Here is an 18,959-nt window from a genome sequence, read left to right as displayed (position 1 = left end):
CTGACACCTTATCTATGCTACGTAGGTCAACTAACTCCGCACTCTTGTACCTCACGTGGTCAACGGGTCACATTCAGTTTTCATAGGGGTGATCATAATTCAGTGATGGCTGACCGGGCAAGCCGGGTAGATAAAGTGCTTGCCGGGCAACCCAAAGGTCACGGGTTCGAATCCCGCCTCGGGCTTGGATCAGATTAGAAAATGCAAAAACCTTGGGAGGTGCAACATGGCCACAGAAGCCGATGCGCCAAAAACTAACAAAAAAAAATTCAGTGATCACTCAATGAACACTCACCAATAAAAGTAGCTGATACTTTTAAGAAGCAGTTACTGTTAACATTGATAAGCGAAAATCACCATTAAGGCCATCTCTATCCCCTCTCCTCATTGTTCAGAGGGAATTAGCAAGAAAAAGCAAACTGAAGTCTCCAAGAGAAATACTTAAAATTTCATAAAACAATTAGGTGATAGTTGGTGCTCACCCAAGGAAGAGCGTTATAGCAACTTTGGCTACAATTATGATTTTTAGTAATTGGGTTGCTTAGTGGCTATTTAATAGGGCAATTTAACAGAGTTCAAAGCTATGTATATTTTTTTTGTAATTACACTCTTGTTTGAATTTGTTATATTCCTTTGTTCCCAAACAAAAGCCTTTGTTGAATGAATTTTTATAAGCTATGTAACCATTCAATTTGAAAGTCTTATTCTTATTTATCCATGAAGCACATGAAATTTGAGTATAACATGTGTCACTAACTCTCTATCCTGAGTGATTATAGCTTTCTATTTTTCTGAGTTTATTATTCAATAATAATAATGAATATTTCAAATTAATCTTTCAAAGAGATGTAGCTTATATTAGAAACCAATAATAATCATTACATCACATGAGAGTTTTATAAATAAAACACACAAAATTGTAAGCTTTGGAGTCAGTTTCTTTCTCATGCCAACACCATTATTATTATTATTATTTGCCTTATGGTGCAAGGAAGCCTGAGGCTTTTGCTGCACCAGCCAAAAAAAAAAAAATTAGTTTTTTTTTTTTTTTTTTGACTGGTGCAGCAAAAGCAGGGAATCACCAAGAAAGAGAAGTTGATGATATCCGGCTGACACCCATTGTAATCCTTTGTTTGTTTGGTTTTTTTTTTTTTTTTTTTTTTTTGGCAGTTTAAAAAAGTATTTTTATTTATATTATTTGATTTTATGGATATGAAAAATCCCCCAATTCAACTATACATTATTTATAAGTATAATTATGTAACTGTATAATTATATAACTGTATAGAATTAAGTATAATTGTATAATTTATTTATATAAGGTCTACTAGCTGGAAGCAAAAACATAAATTTAATTAGAACATCAAGTAAAACCTGACTTTTTTCTCATTGTTAATAATCAGTTTCTGCTGACATATTCAGGGGAGTTTCGATAATTCCATACACACAATGTTCACTTAACAGCAGTCCACACTGGGCATGATGAATACCCAAAACACTCATGGTATTACACAACTACAGCATCTTTTAAATGTGGAATCACTTTATAACTCTATTCCTTTATACAAAATCACTATTCCTTTATACACAACCCATACAATGCACAAACAGCAAAAAGAAAATTTAATGATTTTATTTTTAAACCCTACCCAATTTACTTAAGTGAAAACTGAAATAATTAATTAAAGAAAGTTAAAAACTGTGAACTTACAAGTTAATATTTTTAGCGTCTGATTTAAGTACAAGAGACTGCCTTTCCCAGAAATGTTTATTAGGCTTGGGAATCTCTATTTTTGTACTCATATCTCTAATAATCTCTTCTGGTATGTGATTCTTACGGTGCTGATTTCTAATTAGGCAGATTTCTAAAGAACAATGCAGAAAGATTTGACAGTATCCCATGCCATCTATTCATGTAACAAAAAAGATTTAAGTAAAGTTAAAAGTCAATTGTAAAAACATTGGTTAAAATAACAAATATATAAAATTAATAGTATATATTTGTGCAACTCAAGGTACAGTAATATTTTGAGTTGCAAGAGTGATGTGTTCTGCGATAAAGTCAACTCGAGAGAGAGAGAGAGAGAGAGAGAGAGAGAGAGAGAGAGAGAGTGAGATTATTTTTCTGACCTTAACAGAAATACAAACTCAGAAAAAAACAACAATTTTTATAAAAGAAAGATTTATTTCAAATAATTTGCTTAATAACATACTTTAATTTATTGTGATACAAAATTACATACATATAATAGTTAAAAATTAAACTTACATCAGTCACACATCTTTAATGTTGTTTGCATCATTTTCAATAAAATATGACAAACAACATTCAAAATGTTTACCTTGAAAACCAATGTTTGACCCAAAAATCTTTTTTCCAAATCTTTTGTTGCTTGTATATCTTCCTGAATGTTTAATGTTTTCTTCTTCTTTTTGTTAGGTATCTAATAATTCAATAATTAGTTCTTGATGATAGGACTACAGCAATTATTCACCATTTTCTTCATTCACCTTATCAAAGCCTACTGATTTTGCCAATCCAACAATTTCATATATTGTATTTAGCAAATTATTTATTGATAATTGTGAAACCCTAACTGCAACAGGCCAAAGTTTCTTACACATGGCTCTGTTATTCACCCCAGAATCCTCCCAATAATATCAATAGCTTTTTTTCTTTTTTTTTTATGTGAACCCCAAACACGAGAGGTATTAGAACCTATAGTACTTAGTACTGTGCTTGGGTTGGAGGTTGAGAAGACGAAAGAAGATATTTGTTAACATTGGACTTGAACTTCTGTAGATTGTAATTTTCAGGAAATACGTTGGAAGGAAGGTTGTTCCAGAAAACGGCAGTTGAATGAATAAATGAGAAAGATGAAAAGTTGGTTCTGTGGGTTTGAAGTTGGACAGTAAATGGATGTTGGCTGGTGGCGGCACGTGTTCGGACTGTTTTAGTCTGAACACGTGCAGGAATTATAGAAGCCAATTCAGAAGAACAGTGCCCATGGAAGTATCTGTAGAAGAGGCATGCAGCAGAAACAGTATGTCTATGAGAAAGCGAGTGGAGAGACTCTGTTAGAGATGAATCATTAATTAACCTAACTGTCCTCTTCTGAATGGAATCAAGAAGCCTGAGAGAGGTTTTGGGGCACCACCCCAGATGTGGGAACAATATTCCATGGTAGGGCGGATTTGCAATTTATACAGAGTGAGCAGCTGTTTGGAAGAAAAGTAACACCGAGAGCGAAAGAGAAAACCAAGTTTTTTAGATGCAGAGGAAGCAATATTTGTAATGTGCTTGTGCCAAGAGAGATTAGAAGTCAGGGTAATTCCCAAAAGAGATATATCATTTTGCCTAGAAATCTGAGTGTCCCTAAAGATAAGCATAGGAGCAGAAGAATCCTTTTTGTGAGATATAAGACAAGGCTGAGTTTTAGAAGGGTTGAAATCAACTAAGTTGTCTTTGTCCCACTGGAGAATTACCTGAAGATCGGCATTTAAGGAATTGGTAGTAGATTTTCGAGAAGTTAAAGCTGATTGAGCAGGACAAGGTTTCTCAAAATGGAAAGTGGAATGCAATGTGCTAACATCGGCAAAACTATGGATAGGATTTCCAGTCAATGGAAGAAGGTCATTAATATACAAGATGAAAAGAGTGGGGGAAAGAACTGAACCTTGGGGGACACCAGCATTAGTGGAGAAGTTAGAAGACAGAGAGCCATCTACCATCACCCTCAGTGCGCGATCAGAGAGAAAACTGGATAATCAATTACTAAAAACAGTTGGCAAACCATAAGATGGAAGCTTGTTTAGAAGACCTTTATGCCAAACATGATCAAAAGCCTTTGAGATGTCAAGAGCAACTACTTGTGTTTCACCGCTATTTTAATATTAAAATTTCTCAACAATTCTTTGACATTTTCCTTTTTCTTTTGGCATCCAGGTTTTTTTTTTTTTCCAGTTATCATTTTCTTCAACATTCTTTGAAGTGATAACATTTGAATGCCTTCTTCACTCTGTGATCCTAAGACTGAATGAAGATATGGTGTTGGGCAGCAAGAATAGTACTTTAATGTCCTCATTAACATCTCCTAAAGACTGCAGATGTCCCAGTGCACTATCAATTAATATTAACATTTTAAAAGAACCCCTTTTCTCTCTCAAAATACCTTTCAGGAATAAGTAGATTGGTAATTTGTGACTCAACTTTTTTTTGTTTGACCTCCAGTGAACAAGTAAGTCTGCTTTTGAGGAAACTCTTTAGGCTGTGGGGTTCTCAGATTGGTAAAGCAATAAATAGCTTTAATTTGCAATTACCAGCAGTGTCAGACCAACAAGAGTGCATCAATCTTTTAAAAAGACCTGGGGGTAATTGTGAAGTGAGTTATGAGGTTCTCTGAGCAATACAGACAGGCTGAAACAAGTGGCAGATTTTTCTTAAATGAAAAAAAAAAAAAAAGTTTGGTTTGGTTTACAAAACAGCCCAGTCTCATCTAAATTAAAACACTTGAGTGGGTTCACAATTTTGGTCATCAATTACGACCTTCCATATGCTTGTGATATTTTTGACAGTTTCATTGTCGTCAGCAGCAACTTTCCCTGTCAGCTTTAGACTATGGGAGCCATTAGAGTCTCTTCAGTTCATCACTTTTTTAGCCTCTTAAATGTTTTGGGCTTTTTCTTTAATCACTTATGTTGAAACAGGAACACTTTCTTGATTTTGAATTTTTTCATGGCACATTTACATATTCTTTAATATTATCAGAATCATCTCCAATTGTACAAAATGTTAATTCACTTAGCCTAGTCACTAATTTTATCTTTTTTTTTTTTTTTTTTTTGCCATCCTTGTATCTTCTCACTACAGCAAGCCTTTCTTCCAAAGTAATAGCTTTCCTTTTCTTTGAGGCTTTTCAGAACTCATACTGCAGGGCTCATGATTGAAAAAAAAAATGCAAAAAACACGAACACACAAAAACAACCAATCAGATATATTAAAATCTGAAGATAAATGAGAAAGATATGTTGTAGCTTAAACTAACACTAAAGGACTTTTTTTAAAATAACAATCACAGGTAAGAAAGAAGACAACTCTTTCCATTTGAATTATAATTCTATCTAACTTTATTATAACTGTCATTAAGTATTTGAAAATAAAGAATGTGTCATTGATAGTGAGTGCAATCACCATGAATTTATAGGCAGTTTTTTTTTTTTTTTTTTTTTAAGTACTTATGTGTTTTGAACAATACTGCAAGCAATTTGTGGAAATTTCAATCTTTTTTCTTTATATTTATTTTCATTAAAGTTCAACAAATTTTAATAAACAATTTTTTTTTGAATCTTTTAAAAATTTCTGCAGTTTTTTTTTCATAGTAACTGGGATACCCTACTATTCTACAATATGGTGTATTTTTTTGCCCATTCACTGCAGGATTAAAAATGAAATTGGTAATTTAAGAATAACAAATAACTCATGAATAATGATGTTAATTCTGTCAAATGAGGGAATAAAGTGTCCCTAGACAAAATGTATTGCCAATAGGTTTCAGTGTTCTTGTGGACCCCTGAGTACAATTTCAACTCCATTAGCATCATGGCTTTTACCTCAGGCATTTAATCTTTTATGGTATTTAAGTTTCTGAAAAAAAATTATTTTTTTATTATCTTCACCATTTTTTCTTGGTAATGAAGTCAAAAGTAAAAAATGCATTTTGCTAATAACAAAATTTAGTAGCAATTCAATGCAACAACCAGGCTTAATACGTTGGCATGCTCACCACTATAAGCAGTCTGCACACACTATGACAAGAGGTAAACTCCATTTATTGTGAGATAATTAAATGAGACTGCACTATTATATCTCAGCTGATAGATTGAAGATTCACTTGGTAGAGTCTCAATTAATTAATTATCTCACAATGATGAACAATCACATAGATACCTTTGACAATTCTTCAGATTGAAAGAAATAGAATGCACTATAATTATTTATATATTTCTTCAGAAAGAAAGAAATAGAATGCACTATAATTATGTTATTTAAACACTCACACTGGAAAATCCCTTTAATATCACTTTAAACAACCTCATCAGACAAACAATCCAGATAGGGAAATAAATCACTGACAGTCATTTATTGCATTAAATTTCCAGTCATCCAGTGATACATTTACTCCAATAATGTCTCATTCCTCCTTGAATTTATTCAAACTGCCTACTTCCACAATGCCAGATGGAAGTTTATTCAATAGTCAAGTACCTGCTGGTGAAGGTAAACCACTGCACATCAATGCTTCGATTTGAATTTATATCCACTCGTGTGTAGTCTGAAGGAAGAATGCCATCAGCAATGAGCTCATTCAACCATTCAAGGCCATATACACCTCAATCAAATGACTTTGGAGGTATCTAGTCTCTAAACACTGCAATTTGCAGAACCTAAGCCTTTCTTGGTAAGAGTAACCCTTTGTTACCCTCACCAATCTCATTGCCAGTCTCTGTACTCGTTACAACAGCTCTACATCCTTCCTAAAATGAGGCCTCCAAACCTATATGCAGTACTCAAGATGTGGCCTGTTAATTGCCTTATACAAGAGGACAATCAACTCCTAATCCCTGCTAGCAAAATTCAGGTATATTATTGACAAGACACCATGAGCTACTCTAGCAGCCTGTCTGCACTGCTAAAAAAAACTTCATATCTGACTGCAGAATAACCTCTAGGTATTTTTCACTGTCCACTGCCCTGAGTCTTGTAACGCACAGTTGGCATTGTCACTCTGAGGTTACTGTTACCCATATGCTGTAATTTGCATTTGTCAAAGTTAAACTTCAGTTGCCACCTCTCAGCCCATCTGCCAAACGTTTCTAGATCCTGTTGCAGTAACATACTGTCATCAACAACCCTGCAGTAAGCCCGATATACCTTCATCTATATCATGGATAAATACAGAAAACAACAATGGGCCCAACACCGAACCATGGGGAACTTCGCTAATAACATTATTCCATGAAGATTAGTGTCCACTGATTACCACTCTCTGTCTTCTCCCACTCAACCATCTCATTATCCAGAGCAGCAACTTGCCCTTAAAACCATACTGCTCCAATTTGTGCAGTAGTCCATGTGTAAGAAAAAAGCTTTCCTGAAATCCAGGTATATGATATAAAATTTATTTTTGCATCCAGTTCCTTTGTGACCACATCATAATATCCAATCAAATTGGTCAGACAAGATTTCCTCTTAAAACCAATGCTGTGTCTCACCTATAATTGCAGTCTTGTCTGGATGATGTTATACTGCTCCTTTAACCAGTGACACCATTATTTTTCCCAGAACAGAAGTTAAACTAACAGGTCTGTAATTACTCATGTCACCTTTTGATCTCCCTTTGTGAACTGGAGATCCATTTATTTCTCCAGTCCGTAGGGACCTCCCCTCAGTACAAAGGTGCTCTCATAATTATGGCTAAGTTTTTACTTACTTCCTCTGGTATAATATAGATGATAACTATCCCTTAATATAACTGGATAGGTACCATCCACCACAGATGCCTTTTTACATTTAACTTCAACAATTTCTCCTCCTTCTTCCTCTCAGTTATTACAAAATCATTTGGCTCCCTGTCAGAGTTTGATAAACTTCTGGTCTCCACTTCCCTATAGATTTCCTCATGTAAATGAGATGCAAAATACTCATTCAGTTTGTCAGCTACCTGAACAGGATCATCAACAGTCAAACTATCGATATCAAGTGGGCCAATGTAATTCATCCCCTTCCTTCCTTCTAGAGTTTACGTAAGTAAAGTCTTTGCTGTTTTTCTTTAAATCCTTTGCCAAAGATTTCTTGTAATCTGCTTTCACTTGCCTAACCTCCTTTGTGACTGGTTTACAAACCGGGTTATATCTACTATAGTCTTCTGTGTCGCCTGATAATTTATATGCATCCCATGCATTTTTCTTCTCTACCACAACTTCATATGACATCCATTATCTCATTACCTCATCTGACTTCCATTTAGGCAAAAACCTTGAACAGTATTTCTTAGGTGGTATGAAAAGCCTAGTAGTTTCAAAGATTAATTCCTTGAATACTTCCCATTTAGAATTTGCTGTTGGTAACACCATCCGTTGGTCCCACTGTGTAGAATTTAAAAAAACTGTCTGAGACCACTGCAGAATTTAAAAAAACTGTCTGAGATTACTACACTGTTGTAGTAATCTTTACAAAAGCAAAAACCCTGATTTTTACCTCTGATAATTGTGACATCTTTAAATAAATCCCACATTAGTACACTGTGATCCCTGCAACCAAGTGGTTCCATTATCTGAAGGTTCTTAATGCATGAATAATCACTGCTGATAATCAGAGATTGCCTCTCGAACATGCAGCTGTAGAAAACAATCATTCAAGAAAGCTAAAAAGTCTTGCTATTGTGCAAGTGACCAATCCATAAGTTCCAGTCAATATCGGGGAAGTTAAAATCCCCCGTTATAAGACATTCTGATTTACTGGCCCACTCTACTTCTCTGTAGAGTGGCTTGTTTGTTATTTGGTTTTTAGGAGCATTAGCAACTAAGGCCATATTGCTCCGGGAATATGCGGTGGTCATTCCCTGACCTTTCCGCATCCTCCATATTTGGTGGTGACGGGCTCGAACACCAGTCTAATCAAGAAGAGTGTGCTACGCACTGTTGCTCCTTCCCACCTGGCTACGGAGGTGGCAGAGTGACTTGTCTTACTTATTATTAGTGGTCAGGAGCACGAGTGCAGTAGCACACACTCTTTGAGTGGACTGGAGTTCAAGCCCGTGACTGCTAAATACGATTAACATTTGTATTGATTGATTTATTTTAAAATCCACTGACCTGGTGGTCGTGCCGGAGTATAAATAAGAAAATTTTTTTTTCGTCAGTCATTAGGACTATAACACACTGCTACTCTCATTTTTGCTTTCCCAGTGCTTATGTTATACCAAACTAACTCAACACTGCACTGTCTGCTCATGTCAACTGGATGCACTGCCTTAGATTTTATGTTTCTTAACTAACAGCATAACGCCTCCTTCCGATCCTGTCAATCCTTTTTATACACATTGTACCCCCCAAATTCCAATTCTGCATTCTTTATATGTGTGACACTAAACTGTGACATCCCAACAATATCCACCTTTGATGTCTTGAACAGCACTTCAAATTCATCAAATTTTTATTTTCTATACTCCTATACATGCACCTGTTCTTAATTTTAGTTACCCTAACACAGCCCATGTATTTAGTATTTTCATGATGACTCTCAGCAGTTCTTGAAATCCCCAGCAACGTGCTTTCCAGGCTGCTGTTGATTCCAATAGAAGCAGTGCAAAAATCATTTTCACCTCTGCTTGCGGCTACCATTAATCTATTAGTTTGTGAATCCCCCAAGCTAGCAGTTTTCCGACCAACCTAACACTGCCTTGATAGCATCAGCAAATATTCTTGCACTCTTTATATTTAAGTATATACCATCCCTGTAGAAGCAGTCTCTCCTGTTAGACCATGCTGCAAAAGCACATACCATGATGCGAAAAATTGTACCCCATGGGCTTTGCACAATCTCTCCAGGGCCAAATTGATTTACAAGACAAGGCTCTTATCATATACTCCCTCCTATCGTGTCCTGAGCAGAATTGCAGACACTATCAAATTTAACTCTAATTTGCAACTTTTTTTCAACACTGACTTATACCTGTTAATTAAATCTGCAGATCTCTTACTCTTAAGGTCAATAATGCTAACATGTACAACAATATCATCTTTTGTGCCCTTAAAGGATGAAATCTGCTCTATGTTATCAACTTTTGCCTCTGGCAGACATATTCTGGTCCTACTCTACCTATCCTTTTTGCACAATATATTTCCCGTTTCCCTGACAATTGAGCTACTGACGATAACTAACTCCTGTGGAACCAGTGCATTCTGCCTTGAAGGTTGCCGCTGTATTGCCTGATGCACAACAGTGAGCACTGGCATTGAGGACTTGATGAGAACCCCCATTTTAATTCCTTCAAAGGTTTCTATCCTACTTTTCAAACTCTCATAGACATCCTCAGAACACTGAGTCGGTACCTAATTTCTTCACACACTCTGCACTCAAAGACATCCTCCTTGGCTATATCAAATCCTGTTCCAAAAAGGTCCGCAAACATTTCAAAAGTTGCACAATTTTTAGACTGTGATGCGTCGGAGAATCTCCTTTGGTTCTCCCCCCAAGCCACACCACTCCCACTACTTTGTGCCCATTGCTTTGCTGCTCTAGTCTGGGGTGTGATTTCTGTTTAAATACAATTTAATTGATTAACAATGAAAATTAATGAGATTAATAAATTTAATTGATATCACACTAAGCTAACAGATTTCTAAATTTCCATACTACGCTATCTAGTTTTACGTTATGCCTTACGCTATCAAGTTCGAGATGCACATTACACTATACAGTAACGATCTAATATACTACAACAGTGGTGGCAAGTTTTGAATGGTACAGAGGTTTTATGAATATCAAGTAGTAACCTACAATATTAAATTCAAAATAAACTGAGGAGCATGACTAGAACTATAAAGCTACTTATAGAATATGATTTAATATGACAATCAGGTCAATAAAACAGCAAAAATTTTTCAAAAACTTATCCATTTCCTGGAGATGAAAATTCTTTGACTAGCACGTGGATAATCTCATCCACAATCACGTTCATGCTCTGGCCACAAACATTTAAAACTCCCCTCGTACATCTCCCTTCATATTTAGAAAAAATTTCACTTCACAAGTATATGCAAAATGTTCTATGGCATTCTTCTAGTGACAAGCAACCTGTAGAATAGTAGGGTATCCCTGACATTGGGAGGCAAGGTCTCTTATGGTCATACAAATTCATTTCTGTACCAATGAACTGTCTTTCTTTCACACAGACAGTAAGACATCTCTTAATCTTTAATATCTACTCCACACATGTTTGCTGTATTAACAATGTTTTGGGCTTCATTTTTTATAGCCTCTCTTGTTTCTAACTTATTATTATTATTATTATTAGCTATATGGTGCAAGGAAGCCTGATGCTTATGCTGCACCAGCCAAAAAAAAAAAAAAAAAAAATTCTGAATTACCCTGAGAGAGAGAGCCAGAAGTATAAAGGAATCACCAAGCAAGAAAAGAATGATCATATCCAGCTCAGGACCCTGGGTGTGCCAAGCCCATACTTACCAAATGTGAGCCCCTTTAGTGCTCAAATTCAGTAGAAATTATCATAATGTCTTTCCATTTTGAAACAGTCACACCTTTGGCATAACCTCCCCTGCACCTTTTTTTTTAGATTTCCTGTTGAGACACTTTGGATTTTCTTTTCTGTCAGCATGTAATATACCAATACAGTATATCTTGGCCACCTTGACTAACTGTACTGAAAGAACATAGAAATTGTAAGAGTTTTGCATATTAGCATTAGCATAGGCACATGACACAAGAAAGCCTGCTTATATAGCATCAGCCAAAACCCCCCCCCTTATTTCACCCATCCACTCGCTCCAAATGTTTGTCAAGTTCTGCCTTGAATCTATTTAAGCTATCAACTTCTACGACAGATGGAAGTTTGTTCCAGCAATCAACCACCCGCTGGCTAAAGGCAAACTTCCGCACATCTATCCAACAACAGTCTTTCCTCAATTTGAATTTCTGCCCTCTCAGGAGATTACTCTGAGCAAGAGGAAGAATCCCATCCGCACTGAGCATGCTCAAATCATTCAAGGCTTTATACACCTCAATCACCTCTATATACAAAGAATGTCCAAGTGAATCTTCTCTTTTGTAAGTTTCAGTACTACATTTGGGGCATGCCCTATTTTCCACTTATCCAACGCTCCTGTGTATAGTAGACACTTCAATACAAGGCCATTTGGCTCAGTCAGTAAGTACTATTTTATTCCATAGTTGTGTCTTTTATTTTGGATGTATTGTATCAAAAAGTGGACAACCTCTCCACTATTGTATCATGGATTCATCTAATGACAGGGAATTACGGCACCTCCGTAGCCGGGTGGGCAGGAGCAGCAGTGCATAGCACATGCTTCTTGATTAGACCGGGGTTCGAGCCCATGACCACCAAATACGGAGGATGCGGAAAGGTCAGGGAATGACCACCGCATATCCCAGAGCAATATGGCCTTAGTTACTAATGCTCCTAAAAACCAAATAACAACAACATAACAGGGAATTACAAGGACAAATATTTAGCACTGTGCTGTTTAAGTGGGTCCAATAAAGGCCTGATTTTATAAAGATGGTCTGTAGGCATTTCTTCAAGATTTTATGCAAAGTGTAGACATCTCATTATTAGTAAAAATCTGTTCCTGCTCATGAATGATGAAAGGCATTTTGTTGCAAATAGTCTTTTTTCCAGTAATCTTTGCTTCTTGGTGTACAAATTGTCCTCATTTGAAAAACTAATATCAAGAAAATTTTCATTTCCTTCACTAATATCTTTCCATTCATTTATTTATGGGAAGGTTTTCACACCCCCTTCATATACAATGCTGCATAAGTATTGGTTTCACTGGCAAGAAACTCATAAAATTCATCAGCTGCAAGTAACTAATTGGATTATTTTTCATTAGCATTAGAACTGCAGTTTAGTAAATGGAAGGGATTTCATCTGTCAAGGATCATCAGTCCAAGCAACCCTAGAATTTGTTATTTGTAATGTTCTAGCATCATTGGATATATTGTAAGGGATTGCAGATGTAAGGGATTTCATCTATGAAGGATCATCGCTCCAAGACTCGCATCTGTTGTTTGTAAAGTTCTAACATTACTAGATGCATTTGAACTAAATTCGGAATCCAAGTCACTCAAATTGAATTCTATTACAGTGTCAGATATGTTATAAAAAAATTGATTCAATGTCATCAGTTTCAACATAATCTCCATCCCTGTCCCTTTCAGTCCTGATGTCCCAGGAGTGGATCCAGTATAACAACCCTTTAAAAAACAAAGTTCTCTCCTATAAAAGTTTTGCCTTAAAGGCAAAACTTTTATAGGAGAAAACTTTTGACACAAAATTTTATCAGTACACATGTGCTTGCACACACACAAAGGACGATATTTGGTTTTTTTATATATACACTAAATAATTAAATTAAGCAAACTCATCTTCAAAAAAATTTTATCTTTTTTTCTTGTGGAATATATCTAAACTAGATAAACTCACTTCAACTCAAGCAAAGAACAAATAAAACTGTAAACCAAGTATACAGTTTTATAGCCCTAGACAGTAGAGTTGACAATAAGCAAGTCATAATAAAAATAGCACATAATCCAATCAGTGTGCCAATATCGATTAGCTGTAAATTTCATGTCTTTACTTTTACAGCACTCGTTCATTGACTGCTTAAGAATGACCATATATCTGTGTTATGCCATTACATGTCTGTGTAGTTTTAACACAAGTATGCGTCAAGGCAGCAAAAATGTTAAAGGCTTTAATATATTTTATTTGCAGGGCAAAGATCTCATTTAAGGTTTTAAGTTTGCTGTGTCAGGTTGCACTTGTGAGGTGTAACTCAAAAATAATGTGCTTGTGTTAATTCTTAGCTGAAGATAAAAATCCAATTTTCTTTACTTTCCTAAATATAGACAAACTTTTAATTAACGTGGTTCTTGAATTTTGATTTATCGTTTTCCCAGAGCTACAGGTTGAATGCATCCTGCAGGTACAGAGTGAGTAGGTCTGCAGGTACAAGAAAATTATTCAGCTCATATGGATAATTTTCTAGGTATTTTTGCAGTTTCACACCTTTATTTAGACAAATACTTATTATTTAATGAGAGTAATCAGGGTATGCTACTGCAACACGATCTAGAAAAATTCAGCATTCAAGTTGAATGATAACAAACATATTGTTTGTTTGTTATTTGGTTTTTTAGGAGCATTAGCAACTAAGGCCATATTGCTCCGCGATATGCGGTGGTCATTCCCTGACCTATCCGCATCCTCCTTTATTTGGTGGTGACGAGCTCGAACCCCGGTCTAATCAAGAAGCATGTGCTACGCACTGCTGCTCCTTCCCACCTGACTACGCAGGCACCATAACAAACATATGGGTAGCAGTAATGACAGATTAACATACTAACAGTGTGATACCATACTCAAGGTAGCAGAGAAAGGAAAAGACCTGGGGTATTTGTGCAGTCACATATGTCTTCTCTTAACAGTGCAGACAGGGGCTGCCAGGAGGGCTCATGAGGTTTTGATGTGAAAACACCTTTGGCATCACTAGAGTAAAACCGATTGGTAACAAAATTTTCTTATGGAAATGACACAATTGATGTCACTTCCTATTAGGTGGCTGTTAGATTTTAAATGACGCAAGTGATGTCACTTCCTAAATAGCACTAATGATGCTAACTCAATCACTAATGTTGATTTGGTAGAGTAAGTTCATACTAAGATACGGAAATTACATCACTTCCTAAATGACACCAACTCAGTCACTGACATTGATTCGGTAGAGTAAGCAGCGGGTGGTAATATTATGCAAGAATAAAAGCTTCAAAGCCACTGAAGAAGCCTCTCATGTCAAAAAGGAATGAGTTCAAAAACATAGAGAATGAAAAAATATCAGCTTTAATAAAATCTGCTTCTCAAGATTTTGATTAACGTCAACCTTCTAAGCAGCGTAAGTAAGTATGCTTTGATTAAACCATTTAAAAATTTAAATGGTTTTGATTCAAGAATGCAACAATAAAACAATCATTTCAACAAACAACAATCACTTCTTGCAATAGTTTTTGGTTATGATGTCATACTATTCTACAAATGGATTTCGTTAACTATTGAATTATAAAACTAACAAATCTAATTTCAGTTAACAACCTATAAGAGTATTTCGATTTGAGTATCTTGCATACTTTTCTTGAGTATTTCAAGAAAAGTATGCAAGAATAAAAGCTAAAAAACCACCGAAGAAGCCTCCCACGTTGACAAAAGAACAAATTCAAAAACATAAGAGAAAAAAAAAAAAAAAATCTGTTTCTCAAGATTTTGATCAACTACTCACAAGAAGCTGAACCGTCGACATCACAAAATAATATTCAAGAATTAATATTCAGAAGATTTGAGTTCAAATGAATTACAGCTTGGATCGCATCATCCAAAAAGAAACAAAATCATATTTCAGCTCAATCGCCTTTTGTAGACCCTCCACAGGTTTCAACAGTAGTCAAGCATGAAATCATTTACAAGAACATCGAAAATGACCATAACTCCTAAAAAAATATGAACGACAATTTCTGAAAAATACATTTGGACCTGTTTGTGATGTCTGCGATTGATTATGGTATGAAAATGATGTAAAATTGTGTACTCCAGGAAGTTATCCATTACTTTGCTTAGAATTAACCAACTGCAGATGTAACGACTATGAAGGCTTGTAATACTGGTTGAGCATCTCTCAAAAGTGATTCCATTACAACATCTTCGAAGAGCAACAGTTTCATTGCTCTTTGAATAATAACTGTTATAAATACTCTGGGACCTAATTTGCTAATTCTTTTTGTACAGCTCAACTTGACGGAGTATTTATAACATGTTATAAATACTCTGAGACCTAATTTGCTAATTCTTTTGTACACTGATACAGAACATTTTTGGGATAACTGTTGCTAATATTCACCTTTTGCAACTTTTACAGGAGTATACACATCTATTTTTATGTCATTTCAACTAAATTTCAAATAATTTGTCTTCTTATGTATGAACTAACTTTAAATTTGAAATCTTATGTTTCCACCTAATAATGTATACAGCGAGAAAACAGCTTTGCAAATCAGAGGAGGGCACAGCACTGCCACTGTTACCCAATTTTTGTCTACAAAATCTGAAATTGAAGAAATTCTCTGGAATTCAGATCCAGAAGTGACTGATAAAGAGACTGAATTAAGAGATATATAAACAGATGTAGAGAATATTATACATCTTACAATTTTTAAAAATTGTTTTTTTTTGATTTTTGAATAATTTTACTCTAATGTGACAATCAAGTCAAAATAAGAATTAATATTTAAAACATTTGTATGGAAAGTTTTCATTTTTAAAAAAAACTTCAAAATTTTATGAAGAATGAGAGCTAACCTCTATTGGAAACAACTAGAGGTAGCTCATCACATATGGGCAATTCATTTGTGCAAAGGGTTAAAATGAAACCAAGATATGAAAAAATTAGCATAAAAATGAGTTGATATAATAATCTCCAGTTTATTTTATTTAATTATTTTAACAGTATTTTTCCTGTCATTTTATGACTGGTAAAATACTGCTTAATATCATAGTAATTTCATGTTCTATTTATTAATGAGTTTCTCATTAACGAATATTACCTAATTAATGAATATCCGTAAGCATATTATTGATTCTATTATTTATTAATGAGCATGTCAAATGCAGTTAAAATGAAGCCATTAATTGTGATTTTGAATGACTGAATCTATAAAGTAAAGTTTTATTGCATACATGAATTTTATTTATTAAAAGTCACATATGCACTTCAAAGATTTGCAGTTCTCAAACCTTCAAAGACTAACTTCTGTGACATTTAGGGTTACTAAGCTTTGCCACCCCCCCAAAGGATCACTACCCTCTATGAACTATACCATAGAGGGTGATTATCCATTTCCACCAACAGTTAATATCACTGCTAATTCTTAAAATCCAATAACATTTTTTAAGTCCTTTTTTATTACTGCTGTAATCAGTAATTAGTTAATTTTAATAATCATTCTTAATTAGCTTTTTTTTTTTGTAACTCAGCATATATCTTATAATAACTTGTTAATTATTATTTCTCCCTGATTAGGGGTTCCACCTCGTGATGGGTATTGCTACCAAGTACATAGGTTGTTATGTCTGATGTTATTGTTGGTCGAGGAACTCTCTAACTATCCTACAGGTGTTCCTTGCAGGTGTTTGCTGGGAGACCTATTGCTGCTAGGTTGTTATGTAGCCCATACCAGTGGATGACACTATGATCAGGATAGTTGTTACTTGTTGCATATGCCACATCTCTTTGATCTCCTGTCTTAGATTCATGTATTTCCTGATATATTCCCCATGTTGCCAGTGCTGGGTACCGCTGTATCAATCAGTTAGGTAGCCTTTTCCTTCTTGTCCACAAGAGTTATGTCGGGTCTGTTGTGTGGGATTGTCTTATCCTTTATTATGGTGCGGTCCCAGTACAGCTTGTGGGTTTGGGTCTCTAGTATTGCCTGGGGTTTGTACTTGTAATACATATTATTATTATTATATTTAGCCATATGGTGCAAGAAAGCCTGAGGCTTTTGCTGCACCAGCCAAAAAAAAAAAAAAATTGTGTTACCCTGTGTGTGTGTGTGTGTGTGTGTGTGTGTGTGTGTGTGTGTGTGTGTGTGTGTGTGTGTGTGTGTGTGTGTGAGAGAGAGAGAGAGAGAGAGAGAGAGAGAGAGAGAGAGAGAGAGAGAGAGAGAGAGAGAGAGAGAGAGAGAGAGAGAGAGAGAGAGAGCGAGCAAATGTAGAAGGGAATCGCCAAGAAAGAGAAGAATGATGGTATACGGCTCAAGACCCTAGGAGTGCCAAGCCCCACACTCATTAGTTGTGAGCCCCTGGGGTAATTATTTTTATACAGACAAAATTTCTCTTTTATTGTGGTTATTTGTTATTTTTTGTAAAGCCATTTTGGCTGTTTGCTTTACAATGCATTAATAGCAAATTGGCATCTAACTTGTATCGTTAAATTTAACTTTTGCTACTGGCAGATATATCCTACCCTATTCAAGCTAACCTTGTTATATAATATATTCTCTATTTCTCTACCAGTTGGAATCACTCAAAATTACAATCTCCTGTGAGATCAACACCTTCTGCCCCAGCGATCAACACTGAAACAAGAACACTGAAACCTATTGCCAATAGGTTTCAGTGTTCTTGTGGACCCCTGAGTACAATTTCTATGATAGTACAATTTCAACTCCATTAGCATCATGGCTTTTACCTCAGGCATTTAATCTTTTATGGTATTTAAGTTTCTGAAAAAAAGTTATTTTTTTATTATCTTCACCATTTTTTCTTGGTAATGAAGTCAAAAGTAAAAAAAATGCATTTTGCTAATAACAAAATTTAGTAGCAATTCAATGCAACAATCAGGCTTAATATGTTGGCATGCTCACCACTATAAGCAGTCTGCACACACTATGACAAGAGGTAAACTCCATTTATTGTGAGATAATTAAATGAGACTGCACTATTATACTCAGCTGATAGATTGAAGATTCATTGGTAGAGTCTCAATTAATTAATTAATTATCTCACAATGATGAACAATCACATAGATACCTTTGACAATTCTTCAGATTGCCAAAGGTACAAAAGAACACAAAGATGACACAGGTATAGATGTTATTTTATTTTTTTTCACCCTGCCATTCCCAAATTGTTCATGATGGACCTCAATAACATGAAGAAATTGATTTATATTTATATAAAGTATATGAAACTTATTAACAAATATTGTGGAACTCACATTTTCTAGCAATTTGAAACCATTCATATCTCATGCTTTTATAATAGAAATTATCTTCAACTAAAAATACCACATTACTTCCTGGATTTACTTTCATATTGCAATCTTTTAATTTGTTTAATATAATGGTGTTGGAACTGCTAAGATGGTTACTGCACACAAAACCACAGGTATATGCAATGAACTCTTCTGCTGCAATAATAATGTTCTTTCTGCACTCTTTCCAAGAAATAGTATTCCTCTGCATAAGAAAAATTTGATATGTTACTCACAATTAAAAACATGGAATAATATTTTTATAATAATGATAATTTTTTTATAAAATTTAAAATTAATGGAATATACAATAATTTCACCCTTATAAGGGTGGA

General features: G+C 35.0%; 1 protein-coding gene across 1 annotated transcript in view; it reads right to left on the bottom strand.

Annotated features, from left to right (window-relative positions):
• Pstk (Phosphoseryl tRNA kinase) overlaps positions 1-18,959 on the bottom strand; it is an 85,106-nt gene that overhangs the window by 49,737 nt on the left and 16,410 nt on the right. The window contains exons 2-3 of the mRNA XM_090378418.1: positions 18,589-18,829; positions 1,712-1,907 (exon numbers count right to left, since the gene is read on the bottom strand). Of these exons, the coding sequence (XP_090234544.1) occupies positions 1,712-1,907; positions 18,589-18,829 (437 nt within the window). The remainder of the gene's footprint in view (positions 1-1,711; positions 1,908-18,588; positions 18,830-18,959) is intronic.

This window comes from Mastigoproctus giganteus, chromosome 7 (genome assembly GCF_048544385.1).
Source record: "Mastigoproctus giganteus isolate SK-2022 chromosome 7, ASM4854438v1, whole genome shotgun sequence".
In the NCBI taxonomy this organism is placed as follows: Eukaryota; Metazoa; Arthropoda; class Arachnida; order Uropygi; family Thelyphonidae; genus Mastigoproctus; species Mastigoproctus giganteus.
The sequence above is the reverse complement of the archived record's forward strand: the minus strand, read 5'-3'. Positions and strand labels throughout refer to the sequence as shown.